Below are 26270 nucleotides of genomic sequence, written 5' to 3'. Positions count from 1 at the left end.
TCCATGCCCATCTGTCCCCTGCCCCCTCCATTCATCCTTTTCCAGCAATTCCCCTCTCTCCCTGAGCCCTGCCCTCCCAATCCATGCCCATCCATGCTCCTCTGTCACCTGTCCCCTCCATTCATCCCTATCCAGCAATTCCCCTCTCCCTGAGCCCTGCCCTCCCAATCCATGCCCATCCATGCTCCTCTGTCACCTGCCCCCTCCATTCATCCCTATCCAGCAATTCCCCTCTCTCCCTGAGCCCTGCCCTGCAATCCATATCCATCCATGCCCATCTGTCCCCTCCATTCATCCCTATCCAGCAATTCCCCTCTCTCCCTGAGCCCTGCCCTGCAATCCATATCCATCCATGCCCATCTGTCCCCTCCATTCATCCCTATCCAGCAATTCCCCTCTCCCTGAGCCCTGCCCTCCCAATCCATGCCCATCCATGCTCCTCTGTCATCTTCCCCCTCCATTCATCCCTATCCAGCAATTCCCCTCTCTCCCTGAGCCCTGCCCTGCAATCCATATCCATCCATGCCCATCTGTCCCCTCCATTCATCCCTTTCCAGCAATTCCCCTCTCTCCCTGAGCCCTGCCCTCCCAATCCATGCCCATCCATGCTCCTCTGTCCCCTGCCCCCTCCATTCATCCCTTTCCAGCAATTCCCCTCTCTCCCTGAGCCCTGCCCTCCCAATCCATGCCCATCCATGCTCCTCTGTCCCCTGCCGCCTCCATTCATCCTTTTCCAGCAAGTCCCCTCTCTCCCTTCCATGACCCCCCCTCGCATCCATGCTCCTCTCTCTCCCATGTCCCAGCCTGGCCCGCCCTCTTCTCCCCCCCCTTCGTATCCATGCTGTCGTTTCTCCCCTGCCCTCCCGATCCCATTGTTCAACTTTACTGCCCACCCTCTTCTCTCCCCCCAACATCCCTTTTTTTTTTCTTCTTTTTAAATTTACCTCCGTGGCGGTTCCGGCAGCGCAGCGTCAGGGAAGGAGGCGGCGCTCCCGACGTCTAGCCTTCCCTTCGCTGTGTTCTGCCTTCTTCTGACGTCATCCTTGATGTCAGAAGAAGGCGGAACACAGCGAAGGGAAGGCTAGAGACGTCGGGAGCGCCGCTTCCTTCCCTGATGCAGCGCTGCCGGAATTGTTTGGTTTTTTTTCCGCCCTCGACGTCATGATGTTTGACGCGAGGGCGGGGCAGAGACGGCTGGGTGGCTTCACACCATGAATCCACGAACCCTACAGCCAGGGAGTGTTTGAGTGGCTTCAGAACGTTGTCTTCAGAACGTTCACGGTGCGTTTTATTATATTAGATTTTTGATGATGATCAGTACAGCAGTACCCCTCTTTATTTTAATTCTGTACCAGTGGAGGTGCCTGTGAATAATTCTGAGATAACTTAAAACGAACATATTTTGCTGTCTTTTTCTTATAATAGGTTTCTACAATATCAGGCCTGACATTTTAATCCAATTTGAGCAAAAAGGATTCAGAACTGAGCCTCGGGGATCTGAGGAAACAGGAAATCTGACCACAACAGACAGTTGTGAGGAACTGCCTGAAGCATGTGATGAAGCTACGATTAAAGCTAGTAATGAGGTGATACAAACTTTTCCTATAAGAAAGATTCCCTCCTGTGGACCAGGGATGGTGAGAACAAGGTGTTATAATCACAGCCTCTGACTTCTAACTCTTGTTGTGCAGATAATGTGTTTGTTCTATTTTTCATATTTTTTCTTTCTTTCTTTCTTTCTTTCTTTCTTTCTTTCTTTCTTTCTTTCTTTCTTTCTCCTTCACCCTTATCCCATGTCGCTCTGCCTCTTCTCTTTATCTTTAGTATCTATTGTCTCTCATCCTTTGTTAATTTTTATAATCTTCCCTATATCTCTCACTCTTTCTGACTTCTCTATATCCACTTTGCAATCTGTTTCCTGCTGAATTTTTACTCTGTTTCACTCAATTTCCTCGTTAACATATAGCACTACTGAGATGCAGGTTTTGGCATTTTTCTCTGGGAAAGATGGGAGGATTTTGCGTTTCATAATAGAGCTCATGCCCACCAATATGGTCTTTTTTGGGAAACGGCAAAAGCAGTGATGCGGGGGGAGATAATCTCTTATAGAGCCCGTATTCGGAAAGCGAGAGATAAGGAGATTCTCCGGTTGGAAAAGATGGTCCGAAAGCAACGTCTCCAATATGGGGTCAAGTGGTCAGTGGAGGCTAGGAAAGCCCTTCTGACTTCTCAGAAAGAATTGAATGAGCTGCCCCATCAAAGAGCGAGAAAATCCCAATTGTATTATTGATATAAACTGTTCCAACATGGGAATAAGGCGGAGCCTTGTTTCACGACTAATAAAAAAAAGAAAGGGGCGACCGAGGATATTGCAGTTGCGAGTCTCAAGAGGGGGATGGGTACGCTCGGATACTGAGATAATGGCGTGTTTTGGGAAATATTATGAACAATTGTATCAAGAACCTACAGATATTATGCTGGACAGTAATTTGTACTTAGATAACCTATCCTTACCCAAGATTACACCCTCGCAAAGAGAATTTCTTAATGTTCGCATTACAGAGGGAGATTTATTGCTGGCACTCCAACAAAGTAATCTCCATAGGCCACCAGGCCCCGATGGCCTTAGTGTGGAATTCTATAAATTGCTTTGCGATCAATTGAAGACACCATTATTAAATCTTTTTAATTCAATGGGGGAGACTGGGACCATGCCGGAGTCATTTAAAGTTGCTCAAATGATTGTACTTCTGAAGCCTGGGAGATCCCTGGAGGATCTGGGGTCTTACAGACCTATTTCTCTCCTTAATAGTGACGTGAAGCTCTATGCAAAAAGTTTGGCAAATAGATTATCTCATGTACTTCCGGACTTGATTACTCCCTCACAGGTAGGTTTTGTGAAGGGCAGGACGGCAACTAAAACATTAGATCAATATTGGCTTCATTGGAAGCAGTGGAACGTTCTGGGGAGGAATCTTTGTTGATAAAGCTTCAACACAGAAAAGGCTTTTGATTGGGTTGCGTGGCAATTCTTTTTTGCAATCTTGAGGACGGTTGGGATCGAGGGTTTCTTTGGAGAGGCGGTAAGAATGTTGTATTCAGATCCAAAGGCTTTTATGTGGGTTAATGGGGAGAGATCTTCGGAATTCTCTATAAGTCATGGTACAAGACAGGGTTGCCCTTTGTCTCCATTGCTTTTTGTGTTGTCTGTGGATCCCCTTATTAGAGAAATTGCTTCCCATCCGGAGATTGCTGGGGTACCTATTGAATGTGCTACTTTTAAGATCTCAGCTTTTGCTGATGATCTCTTAATGCATATTACTCAGCCTTGGAGATCTCTGGAGGAGTTGTTAGATTTGTTCTGTGAATTTTGGACTTTGCAGGCTTCAAGTAAAATTTTTCCAAATCTTTGGCATTGCCGTCAAAGGACTGTTTGAAATGGGATTGGGGAGGGGCGTTCCCTTTTAGGTGGGCACGGGAGTCTTTCACTTATTTGGGCATACAGCTGGCAATGAAACTAGGGTCCTTATACCATTTAAATATTTCCCGCTTGTTTGAAGCGTTGGAGGGCCCTTCCTCTCTCCCTTCATGGAAGAATACATTTATTTCGCATGGTGGAATTTCCAAGGTGGCTTTATGTTCTTCAAATGCTGCCCTTACGTATTCTGGCAAAGGATTTGGTTTTATTGCATAGACAGTTAAGAACTTTTCTGTGGGGAGGAGCTAAACCTAAAATGTCGTTACAGTTCATGTTAGGTTCTTGGAGAGAAGGGGGTTTACGAATTCCTAATCTAGAGAATGGGGTTTAGGCATTCCCAATCTGCGTCATTATAATCAAGCTTGTGTGCTTCATCACTTGGGGGATTGGTTGCTAGATAGACAGTGAATTTTATGGGGGGTTAAATGTTCCCCCCCCAGGTTCCGCCTGGTACTGCAGTTCAGCTGTCTAGTATCAGAGAAAGCCCCGAGAAGGCTGATTGGACCTCAAAACTGACTCCATCTCTAAATAAAATAGTGGTTCTTATTTTTTTAACCAAACCAAGGGATTATTAATAGATATTAGTAAAGAGAAGGAGAGACATTATGGTTCTAAGGATTATAAATTTATTTACTTAGTAAAATAGTAGATGACGGCAGAAAAAGACCTGCATGGTCCATCTAGTCTGCCCAACAAGATAAATTCATATGTGCTACTTTTTATTTGTACCTGTCCTCTTCAGGGTACAGACTGTATAAGTCTGCCCAACACTATCCCCGCCTCCCAACCACTAGCCCCACCTCCCACCACCGGCTCTGCCACCTAAACTCGGCTAAGCTCCCAAGGATACATTCCTTCTGAACAGGATTCCTTTATGTTTATCCCTCGCATGTTTGAATTCTGTTACCGTTTTCATCTCCACCACCTCCCGCGGGAGGGCATTCCAAGTATCCACCACTCTCTCCGTGAAAAAGTACTTCCTGACATTTTTCCTGAGTCTGCCCCCCCTCAATCTCATTTCATGTCCTCTCCTTCTACCGCCTTCGTATCTCTGGAAAAGATTCGTTTGCGGATTAATACCTTTCAAATATTTGAACGTCTGTATCATATCACCCCTGTTTCTCCTTTCCTCCAGAGTATACATGTTCAGGTCCGCAAGTCTCTCCTCATACGTTTTGTAACGCAAATCCCATACCATTCTCGTAGATTTCCTTTGCACCGCTTCAATTGTTTTTACATCCTTTGCAAGATACGGCTTCCAAAACTGAACACAATACTCCAGGCGGGGTCTCACCAATGACTTGTACAGGGGCATCAACACCTCCTTTCTTCTGCTGGTCACACCTCTCTCTATACAGCCTAGCAACCTTCTCGCTACGGCCACCGCCTTGTCACACTGTTTCGTCGCCTTCAGATCCTCAGATACTATCACCCCAAGATCCCTCTCCCCATCCGTACCTATCAGACTCTCATCGCTTAACACATATGTCTCCCTGGATTTCTCTTCCCTAAGTGCATCACTTTGCATTTCTTCTCATTGAATTTTAATTGCCAAACCTTAGACCATTCTTCAAGCTTCCGCAGATCCTTTTTCATGTTTTCCACTCCCTCTCGGGTGTCCATTCTGTTAGAAATCTTAGTATCGTCCGCAAATAGGCAAACTTTACCTTCTAACCCTTTCGGCAATGTCACTCACAAATATATTGAACAGAATCGGCCCCAGCACCAATCCTTGAGGCACTCCACTACTCACCTTTCCCTCTTCTGAGCGAATTCCATTAACCACCACCTTCTGGCGTCTGTCCGTCAACCAATTCCTAATCCAGTTCACCACTTCGGGTCCTATCTTCAGCCCATCCAGTTTATTTAAGAGCCTCCTGTGGGGAACCGTGTCAAAAGCTTTGCTGAAATCTAAGTAGATTACTTCTATAGCTTGTCCCTGATTTAATTCTCCTGTCACCCAATCAAAGAATTCATTGAGATTCGTTTGGCACGATTTCCCTTTGGTAAAACCATGTTGTCTCGGATCTTGCAACTTATTGGCTTCCAGGAAATTCACTATCCTTTACTTCAGCATCACTTCCATTACTTTTCCAATAATCGAAGTGAGGCTTACCGGCCTGTAGTTTCCAGCTACTTCCCTATCACCACTTTTGTGAAGAGGGACCACATCCGCCGTTCTCCAATCCCTCGGAACCTCTCCCGTCTGCAAGGATTTATTAAACAAATCTTTAAGAGGACCTGCCAGAACCTCCCTGAGCTCCTTCAATATCCTGGGATGGATCCCGTCCAGTCCCATGGCTTTGTCCACCTTTAGCTTTTCAAGTTGTTCATATACAGTACACTCTCTTCCATGAACGGTGCTCTATCCAGTTCATTCTCATTTGTACCGTTTCCATACTTACCAAAGACACCAAAGAACATACAAGTGGCATGTGCAATCAATTGGTTGTAGGAATATAGTCCCCCAGTTGCAAACAGGTGCTATCCGGGTTTTAGTCTTATGTGATATATTTTATCACTCAAAGGTATTCAGGGGAAAACAATTGGGTAATTTGCCAATTCTATTGGGCTGCCCCGGTTTCCCCTGGAGAGAGAATTAGCTACGACTCCTCTCTAACTTGAAGTATGAAGTACGCTAACTTTTATAGGTTTACTCAGGATATCAGTTATATTACAGGAAGCTCACCTGATTGGATCTAGATTATGTCATGGTTAGCACTGATTGGCTTCTGCTAATGAGTAGCTCTATCTTGAGAACATGTTCTCATCCTCAGCCCAGTTAACCACAAATTTAAGCAAGACCTTGCACCTGGCTTGAGGAGCCATCTGTATCCTGTTTACGAGGTTTTTTTGCACCCCAGCTCCTTCCTCATTTTGCTGCATGCTGTGTCCCAATAGCTCAGAAGCTTGCTGGAACTTCAGAGTTCAAATTATGGCTAAAGGCCTGTAAGTTTTTATACCATTTTGGAGGCTGAACCAAAGTCTCAGGCCTTGGGTGTCAAATAACAATACAACAGGATTCTACTACCCAAGAGCTGGAAATGGAACATTTTAGACCCTGCCACCTCTATTTTTTACTGCAGGTTCCTAGTCGGAGGATACCTTCCTCTTTTAGAGAAAGTGTCTTGCTACGTTCCTTGAGGGAGGTTTGGAAGGACTTGAATAGATACTGGAGTGTAACGTCGTAAGTCTCTGATTTGATGCCCATTAAGGGTAATTTATTGTTTTCTCCAGGTACGGACAACCCTGTGTTTCGAAGATGGGGAGCCGGTGGTTGGGAGGCGGGGATAGTGCTGGGCAGACTTATACGGTCTGTGCCAGAGCCGGTGGTGGGAGGCGGGACTGGTGGTTGGGAGGCAGGGATAGTGCTGGGCAGACTTATACGGTCTGTGCCCTGAAGAGGACAGGTATTTATTTATTTATTTATTTATTGCATTTGTATCCCACATTTTCCCACCTTTTTGCGGGCTCAGTGTGGCTTACAATATGATATGAATAATGGAAATACAATTTGTTACAACTTGGTTATGGATTATATTGTAGGTACAAATCAAGGTAGATTATACACAAAAAGTAGCACATATGAGTTGATCTTGTTGGCCGTCATCTACTATGTTACTAGATTAGAACATGTTCTGACTGCGAATGTGTCGATGTTGAACCTTGGGGCCTTAGGGGTGGGTATTGATTCTGATTCTGGTAATATCTTTGCGCATAACCAGTTAGCTCATTATATTCGTGAGGTAGACACGGCAAACGAGTAAGGGATTTCTTTGGTATGGTCATGGGAGACCGTCTTTTGGTCTCCAGATTATATAAGACGCTTATGAGAATAGCTCCTCGCAAGAATAAGTAGCTGGTGAGCTCTAGATTTAGGGAGGCTGGATCTTGTTTTAGATTTTGATCAGCTATTGGCCGAAGTGCTCACATTGTCGGTAAATGCGGCTATACGTGAATGCCAATTTCGTATTTTGCGTAGAGCATATGGAAAAAAAAAACCCTACACCTGGTCCCTTCTCCAGCAGAGGGTAGACGTGGCAGTCTGTGCAGCCTAACCGGTCTGTTAGGCCCTAGGGAGTGCTTTGGTGCTCTGTGGTTGTTTTTTCTTTGGGGGCTTTTCTTCTTCTTGAGTTTTTAGCCTGGAAAAAAAAAACCTGCGCCTGGTCCCTTGTAATGCTTCTTGGATTCTGGAGTGTGGGTCTGGTGGTGCCCCGTTTCACCTTGGGGTATTAAACCCAGGTAGCCAGGTCCCTCCCCGTTCTCTGCTCTCTGGAGTGGACAGCTTTGTGCCTCTGTTGCCGTGTCTGGGCGGGAGCCTTGAGTGCCTTGCTCAGCCTTCAGCAGCGGGGCTCAAGTTTAAAAAAGAGAGAGAGAGAGAGTAAACAGCACCAGACTCAGTGCCGGTACGTTTTGGCTGTCCGGAAGAGCAGAGTGTTGATTCTGTGCTGGAGGGGAAGTTGTTTTTGCTTGGCTTGTAGGGTGGGTCGCATCTTTCCTCCCTCCTGTTTTTACCACTGTGATGTGTACTGCCAAGCTTCTCCGCTGCCGCTCGTGTGCGCACCAGGGGTTGAGGTGCCTGGATCAGAGTGCCGGCTTTCTGATGATGAGCCAAAGTCATCCTCGGTGACTCCACCCGATTTGACTGTGGAGCACAGCGCAGCAAGAACGGCTGGAACAGAGGCTGCTCTGCCAGTGGGTTCACCAGCGGTGGCTCCGTTTTCGGCGGATCCCGCGCTACAGGCCCGCCTCAGTTGTTGCAGGAAGATATTCGGTCTGGGCCTCTCTTGGCCGGTGAATGCTCAGGAGGGATGGGGCTCCCTCCTGAGTTTGTCTGGCCCTTATATCAGGCCTGGAAGACAGGTGAGGGAGGTGGTCCGGTGGTGGCCAAAAGACCTCGCCAGGATTGGACTGAGGATCTGGACGGTTTCCCTCTCAGGCTCAGAGGAGGAGGAAGATTCTCTGGATTCTCAGAAGAAAGATGTCTTACTACTAGAGGAGAGCCTTTCTGTGGTTAGGGGGTTGAGGCGCATGGATCGCAGCACTGGCTTTGTGGTGAGCCGCAGTTGTCCTCGGCAACAGCGCCCCAATTTGACCACTGAGCACAGTGCGGCAGGAACAGCTTGAACGGAGGCTGACCTGCAGGCGGGTTAACCGGTGGCAGCTCCATTTTCAGCGGAAACCTCCGCCATTTTGAATTCTTCCATCACTGCAGGGTCGCCGAGAGAGGGGGCGGGGGGGACAAAATTCTCTGGTTCTAGGCCTCCAAGGGGGGCCCGGCGCTGCAGTTCCACCCACCCGCGGCTCAGTTGTCGACCGTCTGCCACCGGGCCGGGCCCCCTGCATTGAAATCACAGCACCTCTTACCTCTGTGTGAAAGCGCCTGCAGGCAGCAGCAGATCACCTCCCTTTGGGCCTCCTTCCCTCCCTGTGTCCCGTCTTTGCGGAAGTTATGTCAGATGAGGGTGGGATCACAGGGAGGGAAGGAGCCCCGGAGGGAGGCGATCTGCTGCTGCCTGCAGCACTTTCACAAGGAGGTGAGAGGCGCTCTGATTTCAATGGAGGGGGCGGCGGCCTCGGGGGGGGGGAGTGGCAGCTGTGGCGACCTCGGAAGGGGGGGGGGGGGGGACAGCCTTGCCCCAGTCCCGGCCCAGTCTCTCGGAAGATATTCGGTCTTGTCCTTTTTTGGCTGATGAATGCTCAGGAGGGATGGAGGAGGAAGATTCCCTGGATTCTTAGTCTTTCCTTAAGCGTAGTTTTGATTTATTAGCTCTAGTGCTGCAAGCATCCGTTTGTGCATGGCTAGTGGCCCGCGCTTGCTTTCGCTGGGCAGATTTGTCTTGGACAGTGCTGGTTTAGTGCAGCAGTTGGTCAAGTTGGAGATGGGCTCTTCTTTCCTGGCTGATGGCCTTTATGATTTGCTACGTGCATCAGCAAAGAATATGTCCCTCGTACTTGCGGCACAGAGGGCGCTTTGGCTACGGGGTTGTATTACCCTACCCTCTACCCACCCAGGTACCCTCCCAACACAGGTTAGGCAATAATTTGGAGTCGTTATTCGATAAGAGGGCAGATCAAAGAGATAATGCAATCCCAACACGTTAAGCACCAAACTTCTTCCCCTAGGGGACAGAGAGGACAGAAAAGGGTCCCAGAGCTTCAAAAAAACGGGTTTTACGATTGCGACATCCTCTCGCCTCCCTCGATTTAGAATTGCCCATTTAATGCCTAGTTCTTCCATTCTGAGGGAGTTGCATTGGACACCTGTAAAATATCGCACACTACTTAAACGTCTTCCTTCTAGAAACCTTCGTTCTTCTTAGCAGTGCTGTGGTATAAAACTTCTATGAGACAGTGTGCGTTTTCAGTATGATGTATACAACTGGAACAATTTACCCTTGAAGTTGTGGTGTGTGTAGCATTATTTGATGATTTTGAACAAAGATAAATGCTTGACTGCTTTCTTCTACTTTCCCATTTTATTTGGAATGATTTTCTGTTATTGTTTCTTTTTGTGGGAACTATTACATATGTTTGTTGTAAATCATCTAGAATTATGTTGATAGGTGTATGTTTAAAGAAATAAAATCCAAACAAAAGAAACAGCACCACGGGCCTTTAAAAATGGAACACAGTTCTTTAATGAATGAGCCTTGACAAAAAGACCCGACACGGGCCGTGTTTCGGTTACTAGCACCTGCGTCAGGGGTCTACATAGAATACAAAACATAGAAATAATATATTTTAAAAATTTTTTTAACATATAATGAATAAAACCAAAGATTAATATTTAGACTCATCAAGCATTCATATATAAGCCTATATAAACACCTAAAACATTTAATATTTTAACATTGCATTTAATATTTGAACATTCTCGTATATTATTATATAGTAATTTGAAAATAAATGGATAATTAATCAAAACAAAAATGGTAACTCACCACAGTGATGACGTGGAAAACTTGGGGAATAACTCGAATATATTCCTCTACAATATATTATTCCTTACTTTTGGACAAAAATTTTTTTCATATATTAATATTATATGTTTAAAATGCTTATTTTAATTATTTATAATATATTTTATAAAAAGGTCATATTATATAATACTGGCTATAACTAAATTTCATATTCATAAAAGCTTAAACTAACAGGTCAAAAATAATTTTTTAAAACATTTTAAAATGTACAATAAATTTCAAACATTACACTGATAATATCATAAACCTTCAAAAACATTCAAATCAGCACAGAAATGAATATATACATCTTCAAATATAAAAAAGCCAAAACTATAATATCTAGTGGCATTACTTGATCTTAATTTTTAAAAAAATAATTTTGTCACTATTCAAAACGCCATTTGCATAATTGATTGCAATTGGCAGATAACAAGATGAATAACAGATTCAAAAGTATTTTATTCATTGACTAAAGTAGCATTAGCAGGTACAGATAAAATTGGTATATAGCAAAACAAGTGTACCCAGAGCTCCAAACAATAAATAAGTGAATAAAAGCCCTGTTAACCTTTTGTCACTATTCAAGATGTTTGTTGTTGAATATTGGTTCTCTCTGTTGTTCTTCATAGGTTGGTTCATGTCCCAAATCTTGTCTAAAAAATGATCTTGCTGACTCTCCTCAATTCTTCTGTTGATAACAGTTGAATTCTGTCTTGGAGTTGAACAAGGAGATGCGAATAGTTCGTCTGAGTCATTTCTAATTCTTTTCCTTGATCTTTCTGGGGGCATCTTGGAAGTCCCTTCACCAGCTTGTGTGTTATCTTGATGTGATGTCAGATCCACCCTGTGACTCAGTTTACGTCTATTGGCTTTACTAGTGTATTTAGGAACAGCCCACGGGTATATATTACCACTCTTATAATCGTTCTCATCACGTTTAAATTTGTCATATTTGTGACGTTTAATATCTTTTCGAAAAGTGTCAATCTTATTTTGTAAAGAAGACATATGTTGATCAAAGTTTGAATCTTCAACAGACAACACATCAGTTCTAATTTGAATTTCCTTTTTCAAAATGTCAACTCTTTCTTTGGATGTTTCTATAAGTAAAATCATCAGATCTAGCGAACATTTATTCAAAATTGCACACCACTTGTCCAAGAAGATTTTATTGTCTCTAAACATCTGTGGTTCTTTCTTAATTCTTAAACCACGTGGTATGCGTTGTACCCTGCAATATTTTATCAGGGTTGCATAATGTAATTCTAAGTTAGGCACTATAGTATTTGCTGCCTCATGATTTGACAACTTTTATCAATTGCACAATCCTCTTCCATATCATCAAGCTGATCAATCCATAGACTGGTGGGTTGTGTCCATCTACCAGCAGGTGGAGATAGAGAGCAAACTTTTGCCTCCCTATATGTGGTCATGTGCTGCCGGAAACTCCTCAGTATGTTCTCTATCTCAGCAGGTGGTGGTCACACACAGCAGCAGCTCTGGCTAGGTCTCCAAGCCTAATTTTTAGGTTTTGTTGAGTACCTGGGGTTGAGGGCTCTTCTTGAGCAAGTGCAAACCTGGTGGCGCCAGGTCCCTCCTTTTCTCCCCCCTCCCGCTGGCTCCGTTAAAAAAAAAAAAAAAAAATCTTGGACGTCCTTAAAGGCGTTTATTTCGACGTTTATTTAAACGTTTATTGCAGCTACTCACTGGGACACCAGGTCGTTACAGCTCGGAGCGAGAAGCAGGTAATTTTTACCTTTTTATAGCGGGCAGGGGGTTCCCCGATTGATCTCCACGTGGCCTATGGCGTCGGAGGGCGAGGGCGCGAAGAATCGCTCCCCGGACCGCGTATGCGCTTCTAGCGGGGATGCGGGGGTCTTAAAGTCTGATTCGCCCTTGTTGGGTGTCAGTTCGGAGGCCGGTCAGTGTCCCGGGTCTTCCTCCGGTGCGGCGGTTGTTCCCGCCATAAACGCCCATCCCCCGCTGCTCGCCTCCGCCATCTTGGCCGGCCACTCTGCTCGGACGGCTTCTTCTTGGGCCGCCCTTGAGCTGGGAGACGTTAATGCCATGGCCGCCCTTGATTTGGGCGACGGCAAAAAAGCGGCTAAAGTTAAGCGCCGTTCTTCCCGCGCGGCTCCATCGCTGAGTGTCGCGCCGGACGCCATCTTGGATGCGCAGCGTGTTTCTCCCCCGCTCTTGCGAGCGTCGGTTGAGGGTGCGTCTAGGGCTGTGGCCCAGGCTGCTGAAGTGCACAGTCTGGGGGGTTTCTCCCCCGAGTTTATTTTGCTGCTGCATCAGGCCTTCCTTATGCAAAACGCTGCCCCTTCTTCCTTGTCCGATAAAGGGGTTGAGGCCCCCGGAAGTAAACGCCCTCGGGTGGATTCCCAGGCCTTAGAGGACTCTGTTTCGTCTGATGTAGATGAGGGCAGCGTATCTGAGTTCTCCCAACGGTCCTTTGGGGATTCCTTGGAGGAGACGGATTCCCGCTCGGATGGAGCGGATGACCCCTCTGCAGCGCGGATCTTTCGCTCAGAGGATTTGCCCAACCTGTTAGTGCAGGCCATGAGCATTTTGAAGATTTCCTCTCCAGAGGACGTCTCTCCCTCAGCCCCTGTTGGCTCCGCCATTATGCTGGGAACGAAGCGCCCGCCTAGAACCTTCCACGTGCATGATGCCATGCACACCTTAATTTCGGCTCAATGGGATGTCCCGGAAGCGAGCCTCAAAGTGGCTAGGGCTATGTCCCGCCTCTATCCTTTGCCTGAAAGTGAACGGGAGGCCTTTCTTTGGCCTACCGTGGATTCTTTAATCACTGCGGTGACTAAGAAAACGGCGTTGCCGGTGGAAGGATGGCACGGCCCTAAAGGACGCCCAAGACAGAAGATTGGAGGCGGCCTTAAGGTCGTCCTTCGAGGCGGCTGCCTTAAGTTTGCAGGCCTCAGTTTGCGGCTCCTACGTGGCCAGGGCGTGCCTGACAATTGTGCAGCGGGCTTCCCCCTCGGATCCTTCCTTGAGGGCTGATTGGCCGGCCCTGGAATCGGGCTTGGCTTATTTGGCAGACTTACTGTATGATGTCTTGAGAGCCTCGGCTAAAGGTATGGCTCAGACAGTCTCTGCGTGGCGGTGGCTTTGGCTGAAACATTGGTCTGCGGACCACGCCTCTAAGTCCCGCCTGGCTAAGTTGCCTTTTAAAGGCAAGCTGCTCTTTGGGGTCGAGCTGGACAAAATTGTGACCGATCTCGGCACGTCTAAGGGCAAGAGGTTACCAGAGGTCAGGGCTCGGGCCAGTGCTCGCCCCGGTATCTCCAGAGGACGGTTTCAGGAAGCCTGTCGGTACCGCCCGGGCAAGTCGGGCTCCTCTGCCCCCTCTTCCTTCAAGAGGAACTTCTCCCCCAAGCAGCATTCCTTTCGCAGAGACCGCCGTCCCGGAGGTGCGCCCTCCGGTCCTCCCCCAGGGTCTCGTACCCAATGACGGGGTCCTGGTCCATGGCCCAGTGCAGATTGGAGGACGGCTGTCCTCGTTTCTGGGCGAGTGGACCAGGGTAACTTCAGACGCTTGGGTGCTGGAAGTCATCAGAGACGGCTACAAGCTAGAGTTCTGCCGACCCTTAAGAGACGGGTTTGTACTCTCTCCCTGCAAGTCTCCGGTCAAAGCTGTGGCAGTGCAGCAGACCTTGGACAATCTGATCCGCCTGGGTGCGGTCATTCCGGTGCCAGAAAATCAGCTTGGCAAGGGACGTTACTCCATTTACTTTGTGGTACCAAAGAAAGGAGGTTCTGTACGGCCTATCCTCGACCTCAAAGGGGTCAATCGGGCCTTGAAAGTTTGGCACTTTCGCATGGAGACTCTCCGCTCTGTTATAGCGGCAGTGAAGGCAGGGGAGTTCCTGGCATCCTTGGACATCAAGGAAGCGTACTTGCATATTCCCATCTGGCCTCCTCATCAATGCTTTCTGCGTTTTGCAGTCCTGGGCCGACACTTCCAGTTCAGAGCCCTCCCGTTCGGGTTGGCTACTGCTCCGCGGACCTTCTCCAAAGTAATGGTGGTCATCGCGGCCTTCCTGCGAAAGGAAGGAGTACAAGTCCATCCTTATCTGGACGACTGGTTGATCCGAGCCCCCTCTTATGCAGAGTGCGGCAAAGCTGTGGACCGGGTGATTGCTCTTTTGAGCTCCCTGGGGTGGATCATCAACTGGGAAAAAAGCCAGCTGCGCCCGACTCAGTCCCTGGAGTATCTGGGAGTTCGATTCGACACCCAAGTGGGCAGAGTGTTCCTGCCGGACAATCGGATTGTCAAACTTCAGGCTCAGGTGGACCACTTCCTAGTAGCCTCTCCGCTTCGGGCTTGGGACTATGTGCAGCTGTTGGGCTCTATGAAGGCCACGATGGAAGTAGTGCCCTGGGCCAGGGCTCATATGAGACCACTACAACACTCTCTGCTGCAGCGCTGGACTCCGGTGTCGGAGGATTATGCTGTGCGCCTTCCCTTGAACCCAGCAGTGCGCAAGGCGCTGAGCTGGTGGCTGAAGACAGACAAGTTGGCTGCAGGGATGCCTCTTGTGACCCCAGAGTGGATTGTCGTCACGACGGACGCCTCTTTGTCGGGCTGGGGAGCCCACTGCTTGGGAAGGACAGCGCAGGGGCTCTGGTCTCCTGCAGAGGCAAAGTGGTCTATCAACCTCCTGGAACTCAGAGCCATTCGGTTGGCGCTTTTGGAGTTCCTCCCGGTACTGGCGTTGAAGCCAGTACGGGTCCTGTCGGACAATGCCACGGCTGTGGCCTATGTCAACCGCCAGGGAGGTACCAAGAGCACCCCTCTAGCCAAGGAAGCCATGAATCTATGCCAGTGGGCGGAAGCGAACCTGGAACAGCTGTCAGCGGCCCACATTGCCGGAGTCATGAATGTCAAGGCGGACTTTCTCAGTCGCCATACCTTGGATCCCGGAGAGTGGCAGTTATCGGCTCAGGCGTTCTTGGACATCACGAAGCGCTGGGGCCAGCCGAGCCTAGATCTGATGGCGTCATCGGCCAATTGCCAAGTGCCACGCTTTTTCAGCAGAGGACGGGACCCTCGATCTCTGGGAGTAGATGCTCTTCTCCAACAGTGGCCGACACAAGAGCTTCTCTATGTGTTCCCGCCCTGGCCCATGTTGGGCAGGGTACTAGACCGGGTGGCAAAGCATCCGGGCCGGATAATCCTGGTGGGTCCGGACTGGCCCAGACGTCCCTGGTATGCGGACTTGATCAGGCTCTCAGTGGACGACCCTCTGCGGCTGCCAGTGGAGCAGGGCCTGTTGCATCAGGGTCCCGTGGTGATGGAGGATCCCTCCCCCTTTGGTCTTACGGCCTGGCTATTGAGCGGCAGCGTCTGAGGAAGAAGGGCTTCTCAGACAAGGTCATCGCCACTATGCTGAGAGCGAGGAAGCGCTCTACTTGTACGGCTTACGCCAGGGTTTGGCGTACCTTTGCAGCGTGGTGTGAAGCAGGCTCACTTTCTCCCTTCACTGCTCCAATTTCTTCAGTGTTGGCGTTCCTGCAAGAAGGTCTGGAGAAAGGCCTGTCGCTCAGTTCCCTTAAAGTCCAGGTAGCGGCTCTGGCTTGCTTCAGGGGCCGCCTGAAGGGTGCTTCCCTGGCTTCGCAGCCAGATGTGGTACGTTTTCTCAAGGGAGTTAATCACCTGCGCCCTCCTCTGCACTCAGTGGTGCCTGCGTGGAATCTCAATCTGGTGCTAAGAGCCTTGCAGAAGCCGCCTTTTGAACCCTTGTCGAGGGCATCTCTGAAGGACCTGACATTGAAAGCAGTCTTTTTGGTGGCTATCACTTCAGCCAGAAGAGTTTCCGAGCTCCAGGCACTCTCATGTCGAGAGCCTTTTCTGCAGTTCACTGAGGCAGGAGTGACTATTCGCACAGTGCCTTCCTTCCTGCCCAAGATTGTTTCTCGCTTCCATGTGAATCAGCAGCTCTGTCTCCCTTCCTTTCGTAGGGAGGACTACCCAGAGGAATACTCTGCTCTTAAATATCTGGATGTGAGACGAGTCATCATCAGATACTTGGAAGTGACCAATGATTTCCGGAAATCGTGTCATCTGTTTGTCCTGTTTGCAGGTCCTCGTAAGGGTCTGCAGGCTGCTAAGCCTACAGTGGCAAGATGGGTCAAGGAAGCCATTGCAGCGGCTTATGTGGCCGCGGGGAAGGTGCCGCCTATCCAGCTGAAGGCTCACTCCACTAGAGCTCAGGTGGCCTCGATGGCAGAGGCCGGGTCCGTCTCCTTGGAAGAGATATGCAAGGCGGCAACTTGGGCTTCGGCCCATACATTCTCCAAGCATTACCGCGTGACTGTGGCTGCACGGGCGGAGGCCCGGTTTGGAGCTTCAGTGTTGCGGTCAGGGATTTCAATGTCCCGCCCTGGGTGAGTACTGCTTCGGTACATCCCACCAGTCTATGGATTGATCAGCTTGATGATATGGAAGGTAAAATTATGTATCATACCTGATAATTTTCTTTCCATTAATCATAGCTGATCAATCCATAGCCCCTCCCAGATATCTGTACTGTTTATATTCTGGTTGCATTTCAGATTCAAGTTTAGTCTTCAGTTCCTGTTCAGGAGGACTTCGTGTTCAAGTTTTTTCAATTGGATTCTTCAAGAGTTGAGACGAGTTTGTGTTACAGTGAGCTACTGCATTCCTCTCCCCTCCGTTTTACGGGGCTGGATTGAGACATAAATTCTGCTGGCGCTCCCTCCCGCTTCGTGCGTCTGTAGGGCAGCTTTGTACCCCTCCCGCTTCGGCGGTGTTAGGGTCAGTCAGCTCCTCCCACGGTTGCGGTTGCAGGATAAGCCAGATCCCCCCGCATCTGCGGGGTGGTGTCCCTCCCCCGCTCCGCGGGGATGAGCTGGACGGATTCCCCTCCCCCACTTGTGTGGGGATGAGCTGGGTTAATTCCCCTGCCCCGTTTCGGCGGTGGTGAGCTGGGCGGAGTGTCCCTTTGTGGGTGTAATTCTCTAAGTGCTGAGTCCTGCGGATGGAGCTTTGATATCGACATACTGAGGAGTTTCCGGCAGCACATGACCACATATAGGGAGGCAAAAGTTTGCTCTCTATCTCCACCTGCTGGTAGATAGACACAACCCACCAGTCTATGGATTGATCAGCTATGATTAATGGAAAGAAAATTATCAGGTATGATACATAATTTTACCTTGGTAATGTCTGTGGCATTATGGTTTGTTATACTTATTGAAACCATTCTGTTTGGCAATACAGTTTGAGGTATACAGATTTTTTTTCTTTTGACACTTGAGTTAAAATGAAAGTCAGTATTTTATTGCTTATGAAAATCATTTTTGCTATGTTCTAAAAGAAATATTGAAGACATTTTATTAAATGAATGCTGATGTGAGAAACATATATGTGTGTATGTATGTATGTGTATGTATATGTATGTATATGCCTTGTTTCATGTGCATACGTTGACTTTCCCTAGGCCTCTTCGATTTTATGCTTTATATATTTCTTAACCTGCATACATTAGTCATTTTCGTTATTGTTTTGGTACCTTTTTTCCCTTTTGTTCCATATACTTAACCTCTACTGTTCCTTGCCCTTACATATAATTACCCATCACCAATCTGTCTTGCCCATTGTGCAAGCCAGAAGTGGGGATACATTTTGGTAATGCCTGTTTTCTGAACATAAGAGACTTTGGCCAACCAATTCAAGGTCATCGTGGAAATCCTGCTCTGTTAAACCCTTCTGAGTTTTCAGCTCTTCCTAATTCCTCAGAGCTTCCATCCACTCCAGGACATTCCTTAGCAAGAGATCCTCAGCATGGTATAACCATGTCAAGTTGGACAGTGTAACTCTCCCTCGACCCACTTCAAGGCGACTACACCTTGATGATCAGACCAGCTCACTAGGGATACAGAAAAGTTCCATCATCCATGAGGATACTGTCGTGCAATTCCCTGATACCGGTTGAAAACATCTCAGAACTAGAACCTCCAACAAATACCATCAAGCAAGATCAAGAGATAATTAATTTGAGATCTACAGTTGCTATTAATTGACATTATAGACTCATATTTTGTTTTATTTCCAGTTTAGCAATAATCCTGATTGAAAAGTTCAATTTTATTTTGTTTTTTTTGTTATTCCCTTTCTCGCTAATGACTCTCTATTATGAATGGACAGTCAGAATTGGACTATAATTGTCTTTATTTTCTCTTGCAGTATTGGTTTTGAAACTCTTTTCTGCCATTTCTGTTTATGTAATTTAAATTGAAGTTGATATTGCTCAGACATAGGGGTAACATCAAACCCTAATACTGGCTAAGATATCATAATGTAGGTGTAAACCCTGTTAGTATCAACCAGTTATGCATTTGTTTAACTTTGGTGTAGGCTTACTTAAGCTGCATGTCTTTCTGTAGGTTTGACTAAGCTCCAAGTGGGGTAACGGATATATAAAATGCTTCCCATACTTCCAGGTCATTATGCATATGTCAAGATCCATGCATGACCTTTGTTAATATACATTTTCCTAGGATTGACCATTTTTGCTGTATGAGGCAACCTCATACTTGCTATCCACTTTTTAGTGCTCATGATTGGATGCCAATGATGAGTAATAGTAAGGTCCAGGAATTCTGACCTGTTTAAGGATTCTGAATACCTACAACCTAAAACAGCCTGCAATCAGAGTACTAACCATATATTTGTTGAGCCCATAACAATGCTTAATCGAAACCACTGTTCCTTCCCAAGACCACTGCGATAGATACATTAGATTATCTCCCCATGCACTATGCAACAGATACAATAGAAGCCATAGAAAGACCTGAAAGTGTTTATTAGTATGATCCACCTGAAATTGCTATTACCTACATACCTATACTTCATGAGATTTTGTAGATGAACTCATGGATTTGTCCCATTCATAAAACATTTCTCACTACAGGTTTGAGTAAGTCTCAAGAGAGGTGACATCAGGATTAAGGCCCAAGGGATTGGGTAATATAAAGGGAATTCCATATGCCCCAAATAATATATCACCTGAGAATGAAGTTTCCTATCTTGCACCATACCTTCTAGCAATTTGTAAGACCAAAACTCGCCCTCTCGTTTGATAGCTTGCCACCTTCTGGAATGGATGATGACAAGCTTGACGAGCTTTGTGTCACCCCTCCCAGATGGGGTGACAAGTGGGGAATGTATAATTATGGTACAGCCAGACCCCCCCCCACTGGAATGGTGGCGGGCCCAGTCATAGAGCTCAGGCCATTACAGACCTTGGCTGAGTCAGAAATCTGATGGCTGACATAACTGGGAGCTTACTGGAAAAGTATGGCCTAGTTTGTAGCCTGGATTGAGGCCTAAATAGCAGGATTGTGATCAGCCATGGTGTGAGAAAGGAAAGGTGTAGCTGGATTCAGGGTCTTGCTTAAGATTTGTGGTCAAGCGAGCTAGAGACAAAACCATGTTAGCAAGATAAAAGCTACTCATTAGCATGAGCCAATCAGTGGTAACCATGACATTAGCATAGATCCAATCAGGTATATCTATTGTCATATTATCCATATCCAGAGGGCGCCTATAAAAATCAGGGTATTTCCTGGTTTAAGTTAGAGAGAAGGGTTGGCACTCTCTCTCTCCAAGGGAAACCAATGTGTCCAGCAGAATTGACAAATTACCTAATTGCTTTCCCTTGTAAAACCTTTAATTGGTAAGAGAAATTATAAAAGATTAGGAATTAATTAACACCTGTTTGCAGCTGGATTATTATATTCCTATAATTAATTGATTGTACGTGTCTGTTGTCAATCACTGATTTGACTTGTACCTTGGCAAATAAACTCCTCATTCCAAATGATGATTTGTGGGCTTCACTTAATGATGAAAGGCTGTAAGTATAAATGCTTTTGCTGCATCAGGCTGTCTTTCACTGCATTGTATAACCTGTGACATAAATCCAGTTTGTCATAAGGCTGGTATCTTTTCCTTAGACCTAACGTCTCCCTTAGTGGCAATTCCTTTTAGAACTTCAGAACTCCTTGATTACCCCAGTACTAGTGCTATTTAGAGATGGAGTCAGATTTAAGGTCACTCCAGCCTTCTTGGGGGTCTCTGAACCCTAAATTTACAACAGTATGTATGTGTGTGTATATATATATATATATATATATATATATATATATATATATTATAGCATTAACAGGGCTTCTATTATCTTTTGGAGCTCTGGGTATATTTGTTTCGTTATCTGCCAATTACAATTAATTATGTAAATTTTATTTGTAACTGCTAATGGTATTTTAGCTAGTGACAACATACCTTTAAAATTTGCATTTATTTTGTTATCTGCCAATCACAATTAATTATACAAATGGCATCTTGAATAGTGACAAAAGGTTAACAGGGCTTTTATTTACTTATTTATTGTTTGGAGCTCTGGGTACACTTGTTTTGCTATATACCAATTTTATCTGTACCTGCTAATGCTACTTTAGTCAATGAATAAAATACTTTTGAATTTGTTATTCATCTTGTTATCTGCCAATTGCAATCAATTATGCAAATGGCGTTTTGAATAGTGACAAAATGTTTTTTTTTAAATTAAGATCAAGTAATGCCACTAGATATTATAGTTTTGGCTTTTTTATATTTGAAGATGTATATATTCATTTCTGTGCTGATTTGAATGTTTTTGAAGGTTTATGATATCAGTGTAATGTTTGAAATTTATTGTACATTTTAAAATGTTTAAAAAAATTATTTTTGACCTATTAGTTTAAGCTTTTATGAATATGAAATTTAGTTATAGCCAGTATTATATAATATGACCTTTTTATAAAATATATTATAAATAATTAAAATAAGCATTTTAAACATATAATATCAATATATGAAACATTTTTTTGTCCAAAAATAAGGAATAATATATTGTAGAGGAATATATTTGAGTTATTCCCCAAGTTTTCCACGTCATCACTGTGGTGAGTTACCATTTTTGTTTTGATTAATTATCCATTTATTTTCAAATTACTATATAATAATATACGAGAATGTTCAAATATTAAATGCAATGTTAAAATATTAAATGTTTTAGGTGTTTATATAGGCTTATATATGTATGCTTGATGAGTCTAAATATTAATCTTTGGTTTTATTCATTATATGTTAAAAAAAATTTAAAAATATATTATTTCTATGTTTTGTATTCTATGTAGACCCCTGACGCAGGTGCTAGTCACCGAAACACGGCCCGTGTCGGGTCTTTTTGTCAAGGCTCATTCATTAAAGAACTGTGTTCCATTTTTAAAGGCCCGTGGTGCTGTTTTTTTTGTTTGGACTTTAGTTTGTACTTCGTTCCCTCTCTTTTGTTATATATATAAAGAAATAAAATGAAATGAAAAAACAATGAAACTCTGACATAGGGTGTCCTGTTTGCTGTTGTAGGCATTGGTCACTTTCAAGGATGTTGCTGCTTATTTCTTGGAAGTGGACTGGGACCTTCTGGGAGAATGGCAGAAGGAGCTGTACAAGAAGGTCATCAAGGAGATTCATGACATCCTCATCTCACGAGGTAAATATGTTTCTCTATCATCTACCACACAAGCACATTATGGAATCAATGGTGTAAAAATCACAGGAACTAGATACCATGAGCACCTGAAATTTAGATCCTGGCTTCTGATACCATCCCATATGCAATAGGAGCCTGTGAAAGACTCCACTTCTACAGGATCTGCAAAAGATGCTGCTCTCTGTTATAAGATAAAATGTACAACTTAAACTAGAGGCTTCACACAGCACCAGCAGGAGTCTCTCTCCCATTCCTATACAAAATATTTTGGCACAGAAGACCAGAGAGAGATTTCCTCTGAGACTTCTGCATAAGGTCATGACATTTCAGCTGCACACGTCAACTATACTGTACAACGTATGACCTCTCCAAATGGTAACCAGAAGATTGGCAGCTGCAGTGCCTCCACCTAGGAGGGAAACGAAGAGAAATCTCTATACCAGAAAACCTCTATGATATAATCTTAATCAAGTGTCGGACCACTGCTGCCTCTTCTCTCCAAGCTTTGTCAGTCAAATACACACGTCTCAAGATATCTGTACACAGACCTCCATGCACAAATCACGCACTGCTCCATCAAAACATGAAGCAGAGGGAACCTCCCGAGGGATTCTACAATTACAATTTAAATGTAATTTTCCTACTTATTATCAACAGGTTATTTAATTCTTAATCCTGATGTTATATTCAAGATTAAAAAGGAAGATGAGAAATATTTCACTCAACAATTTGAGTGGGAGGGAAAAGAAAATCCAAATGACTTCAACAGTAAGTAAATGTTTTGGATTTAATGGGCTTTGCATTTTTAGATCACAGGAGATGGGTCAATAACATCAAACATTTGGCCACTTAAAATCAGTTTCCTAATTTAGTATTATCAGAAACCTCGTGAATCCTTGTGAATGTGTTTTCTCATCACAGACCTTCCAATTGTAACATCTGTGTTCTCCCTGAGTATTAAGCAAGAGGAAGATATCCCCTTCATGGAACATCCTGAATCAAAGATGTCTGAACATACCCTGACTTCTATAACAGGTAAGTATAGAATTCCTCCTGCACATCTTTCCTAAAGTCAGTTGGAATCATTCAGGAATTCAGCGCTGGTGAGATAAAAGGTTGTCATCTCCTCTTCTCCTCCCTCTGTTTCCCTACTTTGGACAGATTAAACTGTCTGTGGAGAGGCACGGATAGAGATGGGTATCCCAGCGGTGGGATCTGGTCTGCAAAACCCTTTATCCTAGAGTGTCTTGGGGTTGTGAAATCTGTACTGTTGAAAGGGCTTCTGGAGGTGGAGAGTCTTTTGCACTGTTGTGTAGGGACATGACTGATGAACAAGGTTCAGTTTGACTTAGTCATGGACATTTTGTGTTGCTGATAGGTTAATACAAATCACAGTATATAATGCAGTTTATCGTAATGATGCCATTCCCAATTCCAAAATGACAGCCACAACCTCATGCAGGCAGCCACGAGAAGTTGCGACTGCCATTTCTAACTTTGTTTATTAATTTTCTAGCAAAATAACTGACAGCATCTCTTAACAGAAAAAATTAAGAACAAGTGTACATTTTGTTACATAACAAACTGCCACCCCCAATAATGAAAAAGTAAAAGTAGACCCTCCACATCCCTTATCTCTCCCCTTCCCCTCACTCCCCTCCCCAAAACTCAGATTGTCCTTCCAACTGGAGGAATCGCCCCACATTTCTTGATATTTGCATTTATTAGATTTTAAGGTTGTCAATCTATATCGTTTACATATAATATACAGTCTGTTTTGGCTTGGCCCTTGTATGCCAATGTGAGGCAATCAGCAGTCGAACTGCTGTAAAAACCAGTAGCATTAATGTATCCATAGCTCCCGTTATCCCTTCCACTCTCCCACTTAGTAGGGCATTTTCCATAGTACACGCTATATGAGTCTCGAGTAACTGTTGCCCATATGCAGATACCGCCCTCCATAATTTTTGGACCCTAGGATATTCCCTCCAGATGTGAGTATATATTCCCCTCCGGCTACACCCTCTCCAACATAAACCATCCCCTTTCCTCATAATGGCTTGCAGTCTAGATGGAGAGTAATACCATCTCACCAGTACCTTAAGACCATTCTCAATAATGTGAGGTGCATGTGACAACTTATGAGATCGCATTGAGACATTTTCCCATTCCTCTCCCATTCCCCCCTGTAGGTAGCCTTCCATTTATATAAGGTGTTGAGGAGCCCATAAACAAAAGATATATAACCCCTACCAACTTGTCCACCCACTAAAGTTTCAAAAGCTGACTTAAGGCCTCCACCCCCTGCTATTTGTTGTTCTACCTGAATGAAACATTTATCTTGAAGATAAGGGAATAACATCTCTAGCTGCTAGTTGATAGTGAACTTGTAACGTTCCAAAATGTAGAATTTGGTTATCGCCTATAAATTGACCAAAACAGAGAAGACCATGTCTTTCCCATCTTTGAAACAAGCTATTGCCTAGCTCGGGTACAAACTTATTCGTATGTCCCATGTCTTATTCTTCAATAAATGGGGATGTGTCTTGAGCCATAGGTTCATAGTGATCCTCGTAAAGGGGTTTTGGACCACTTGAATGTGTTTGAGCATGCTAGCTGCCCAGGAGAGAATCTTCAACTGAAACGTACTAGCCTTTTGTTCTGCTAGCACCCATTGTTTGGGTTGGGTTGGGGGTATCTGCTACTCTAACACTGCCTTAGGTTGTGCATCTTGGTAGTATTTTTCCAGATTGGGTATACCCATCCCCCCATTCCCTTTAGACTGGAATACAGGCTCCCGGGCTACTCTGGATCTCTTCCTTCCCTATATAAAGCAAAATATCTTTCTATGAGGTAGTTCAACAAGAAGAACTTGGAATAAATATAAAATTTTAAGGAGAACCATCATTGTCACTGCCCCCATCCTTCCTCTCTTGAACAGTATTAATTAATCCCACTTCTCTAAATCTCAATACCAACTACAGAGTGTCTCCCAGTCTGCCCCAAGTTTAATACAGAGATACTAAACCCATTGAAAGGGAAAACATTTCCTAAGATTTGTCTCCTCCCCTTTTGGAAGGGATGTATTCAAAATCTCTGTCTTAGTGGGGTTAGCTATGAATCCCAACAAGCTTCCATATTCTGCCGTTTGCTCCTGTAAAGCCATTTGGGCTTTTTGTGTACCTTGACTCAATATCAAAAGATCATCTGCAAACAAGGAGAGTCTATGTTCCTTACCTCCTAATAAGTCCTTTAATTTCCCTACCACCAAGGCAAGCAATGAGCGACACTGCTTCTGCTATCATAGGTATCCACTCTTGATGTGCCTTCCAAAAGATAACATAACTGTGACGAAACTGGGTTTCTAAGCCTGAAAACTGTATTATTTCATGAAATGTTTTTCTACTGGTTGGCCAGCAGAGATGGCTCTTGTTTTGAGTTTTAAAGCTGTAGCAGAAAAAAAAGGCTTTCTTTTTTCCAGTTTAAGCTTATGGAAAGGCAATCTGCAATCATTGGCCAGATAGTTTCAAAGTTGATGCTCTGATTAGCCCTGGAATTCAAACTAGCCAGGAGGTACTGGATTTTTCTTTATTCTCAGGGTGGGGGTACAGAGGAGGAACGTCTGTGTCCTGAGATCCTGTCCAATTCTTGTGAACAGTTAAGTTCCTGAACTCCCCAGGTGCTACCCAGGTAGTAACAAGTGTTAGATAGGTTTTTTTTATAACTTTATTTATTCAAAAGAAGATTGTGGTTAACAACAGTCAACTGTAACATGTTCCAACATTTTCTTTTTGTTATAACATCCACTAGATTCTTTGACTTACTACCCATAACCCTCCCCTTCCCCTAAACCCCCCCTCCCACCCTTCCCTACCCTACTCGTGTGGACTTTACCCATTCGGAATCCGACTGCGGGCTGTCAGTGTCAAGATATCCCAGAAGGGAGACCAGCATTGAAACAAGCGGTCTCCCCTTTGCGAGGCCAGATCTTCTACATCTTTACGTTCCACTGCACTCAGGGAGATCATCAGAGACCACCACGTCTGCAGCGCATGCTGTTCTGCTCACAACCAAACAGATAGTACAGTCTTTTTCCCCATAATGAATGCTCGCCGAAGAAACGCGAGCTTCCCCCTCCTTCAATGACCCATCACCCGATAAACATCAAACAAAAGCATAGGAGTGGGACGCCACTCGATCCCCCAGAGCCTAGACACAAAGGTACATATAGAGTTCCAGAAGGTT

At 45.1% G+C, this 26270-nt stretch overlaps 1 protein-coding gene across 1 annotated transcript in view; it reads left to right on the top strand.

The window, feature by feature from the left end:
* LOC115462246 (zinc finger protein 260-like) overlaps positions 1-26270 on the top strand; it is a 201123-nt gene that overhangs the window by 156573 nt on the left and 18280 nt on the right. The window contains exon 6 of the mRNA XM_030192257.1: positions 22947-23060. Within this exon, the coding sequence (XP_030048117.1) occupies positions 22947-23060 (114 nt within the window). The remainder of the gene's footprint in view (positions 1-22946; positions 23061-26270) is intronic.

The sequence above is a fragment of the Microcaecilia unicolor genome, chromosome 2, assembly GCF_901765095.1.
Source record: "Microcaecilia unicolor chromosome 2, aMicUni1.1, whole genome shotgun sequence".
NCBI lineage: Eukaryota > Metazoa > Chordata > Amphibia > Gymnophiona > Siphonopidae > Microcaecilia > Microcaecilia unicolor.
Note: the sequence above shows the minus strand (reverse complement) of the source record. Positions and strands in the feature narration are given on the sequence as shown.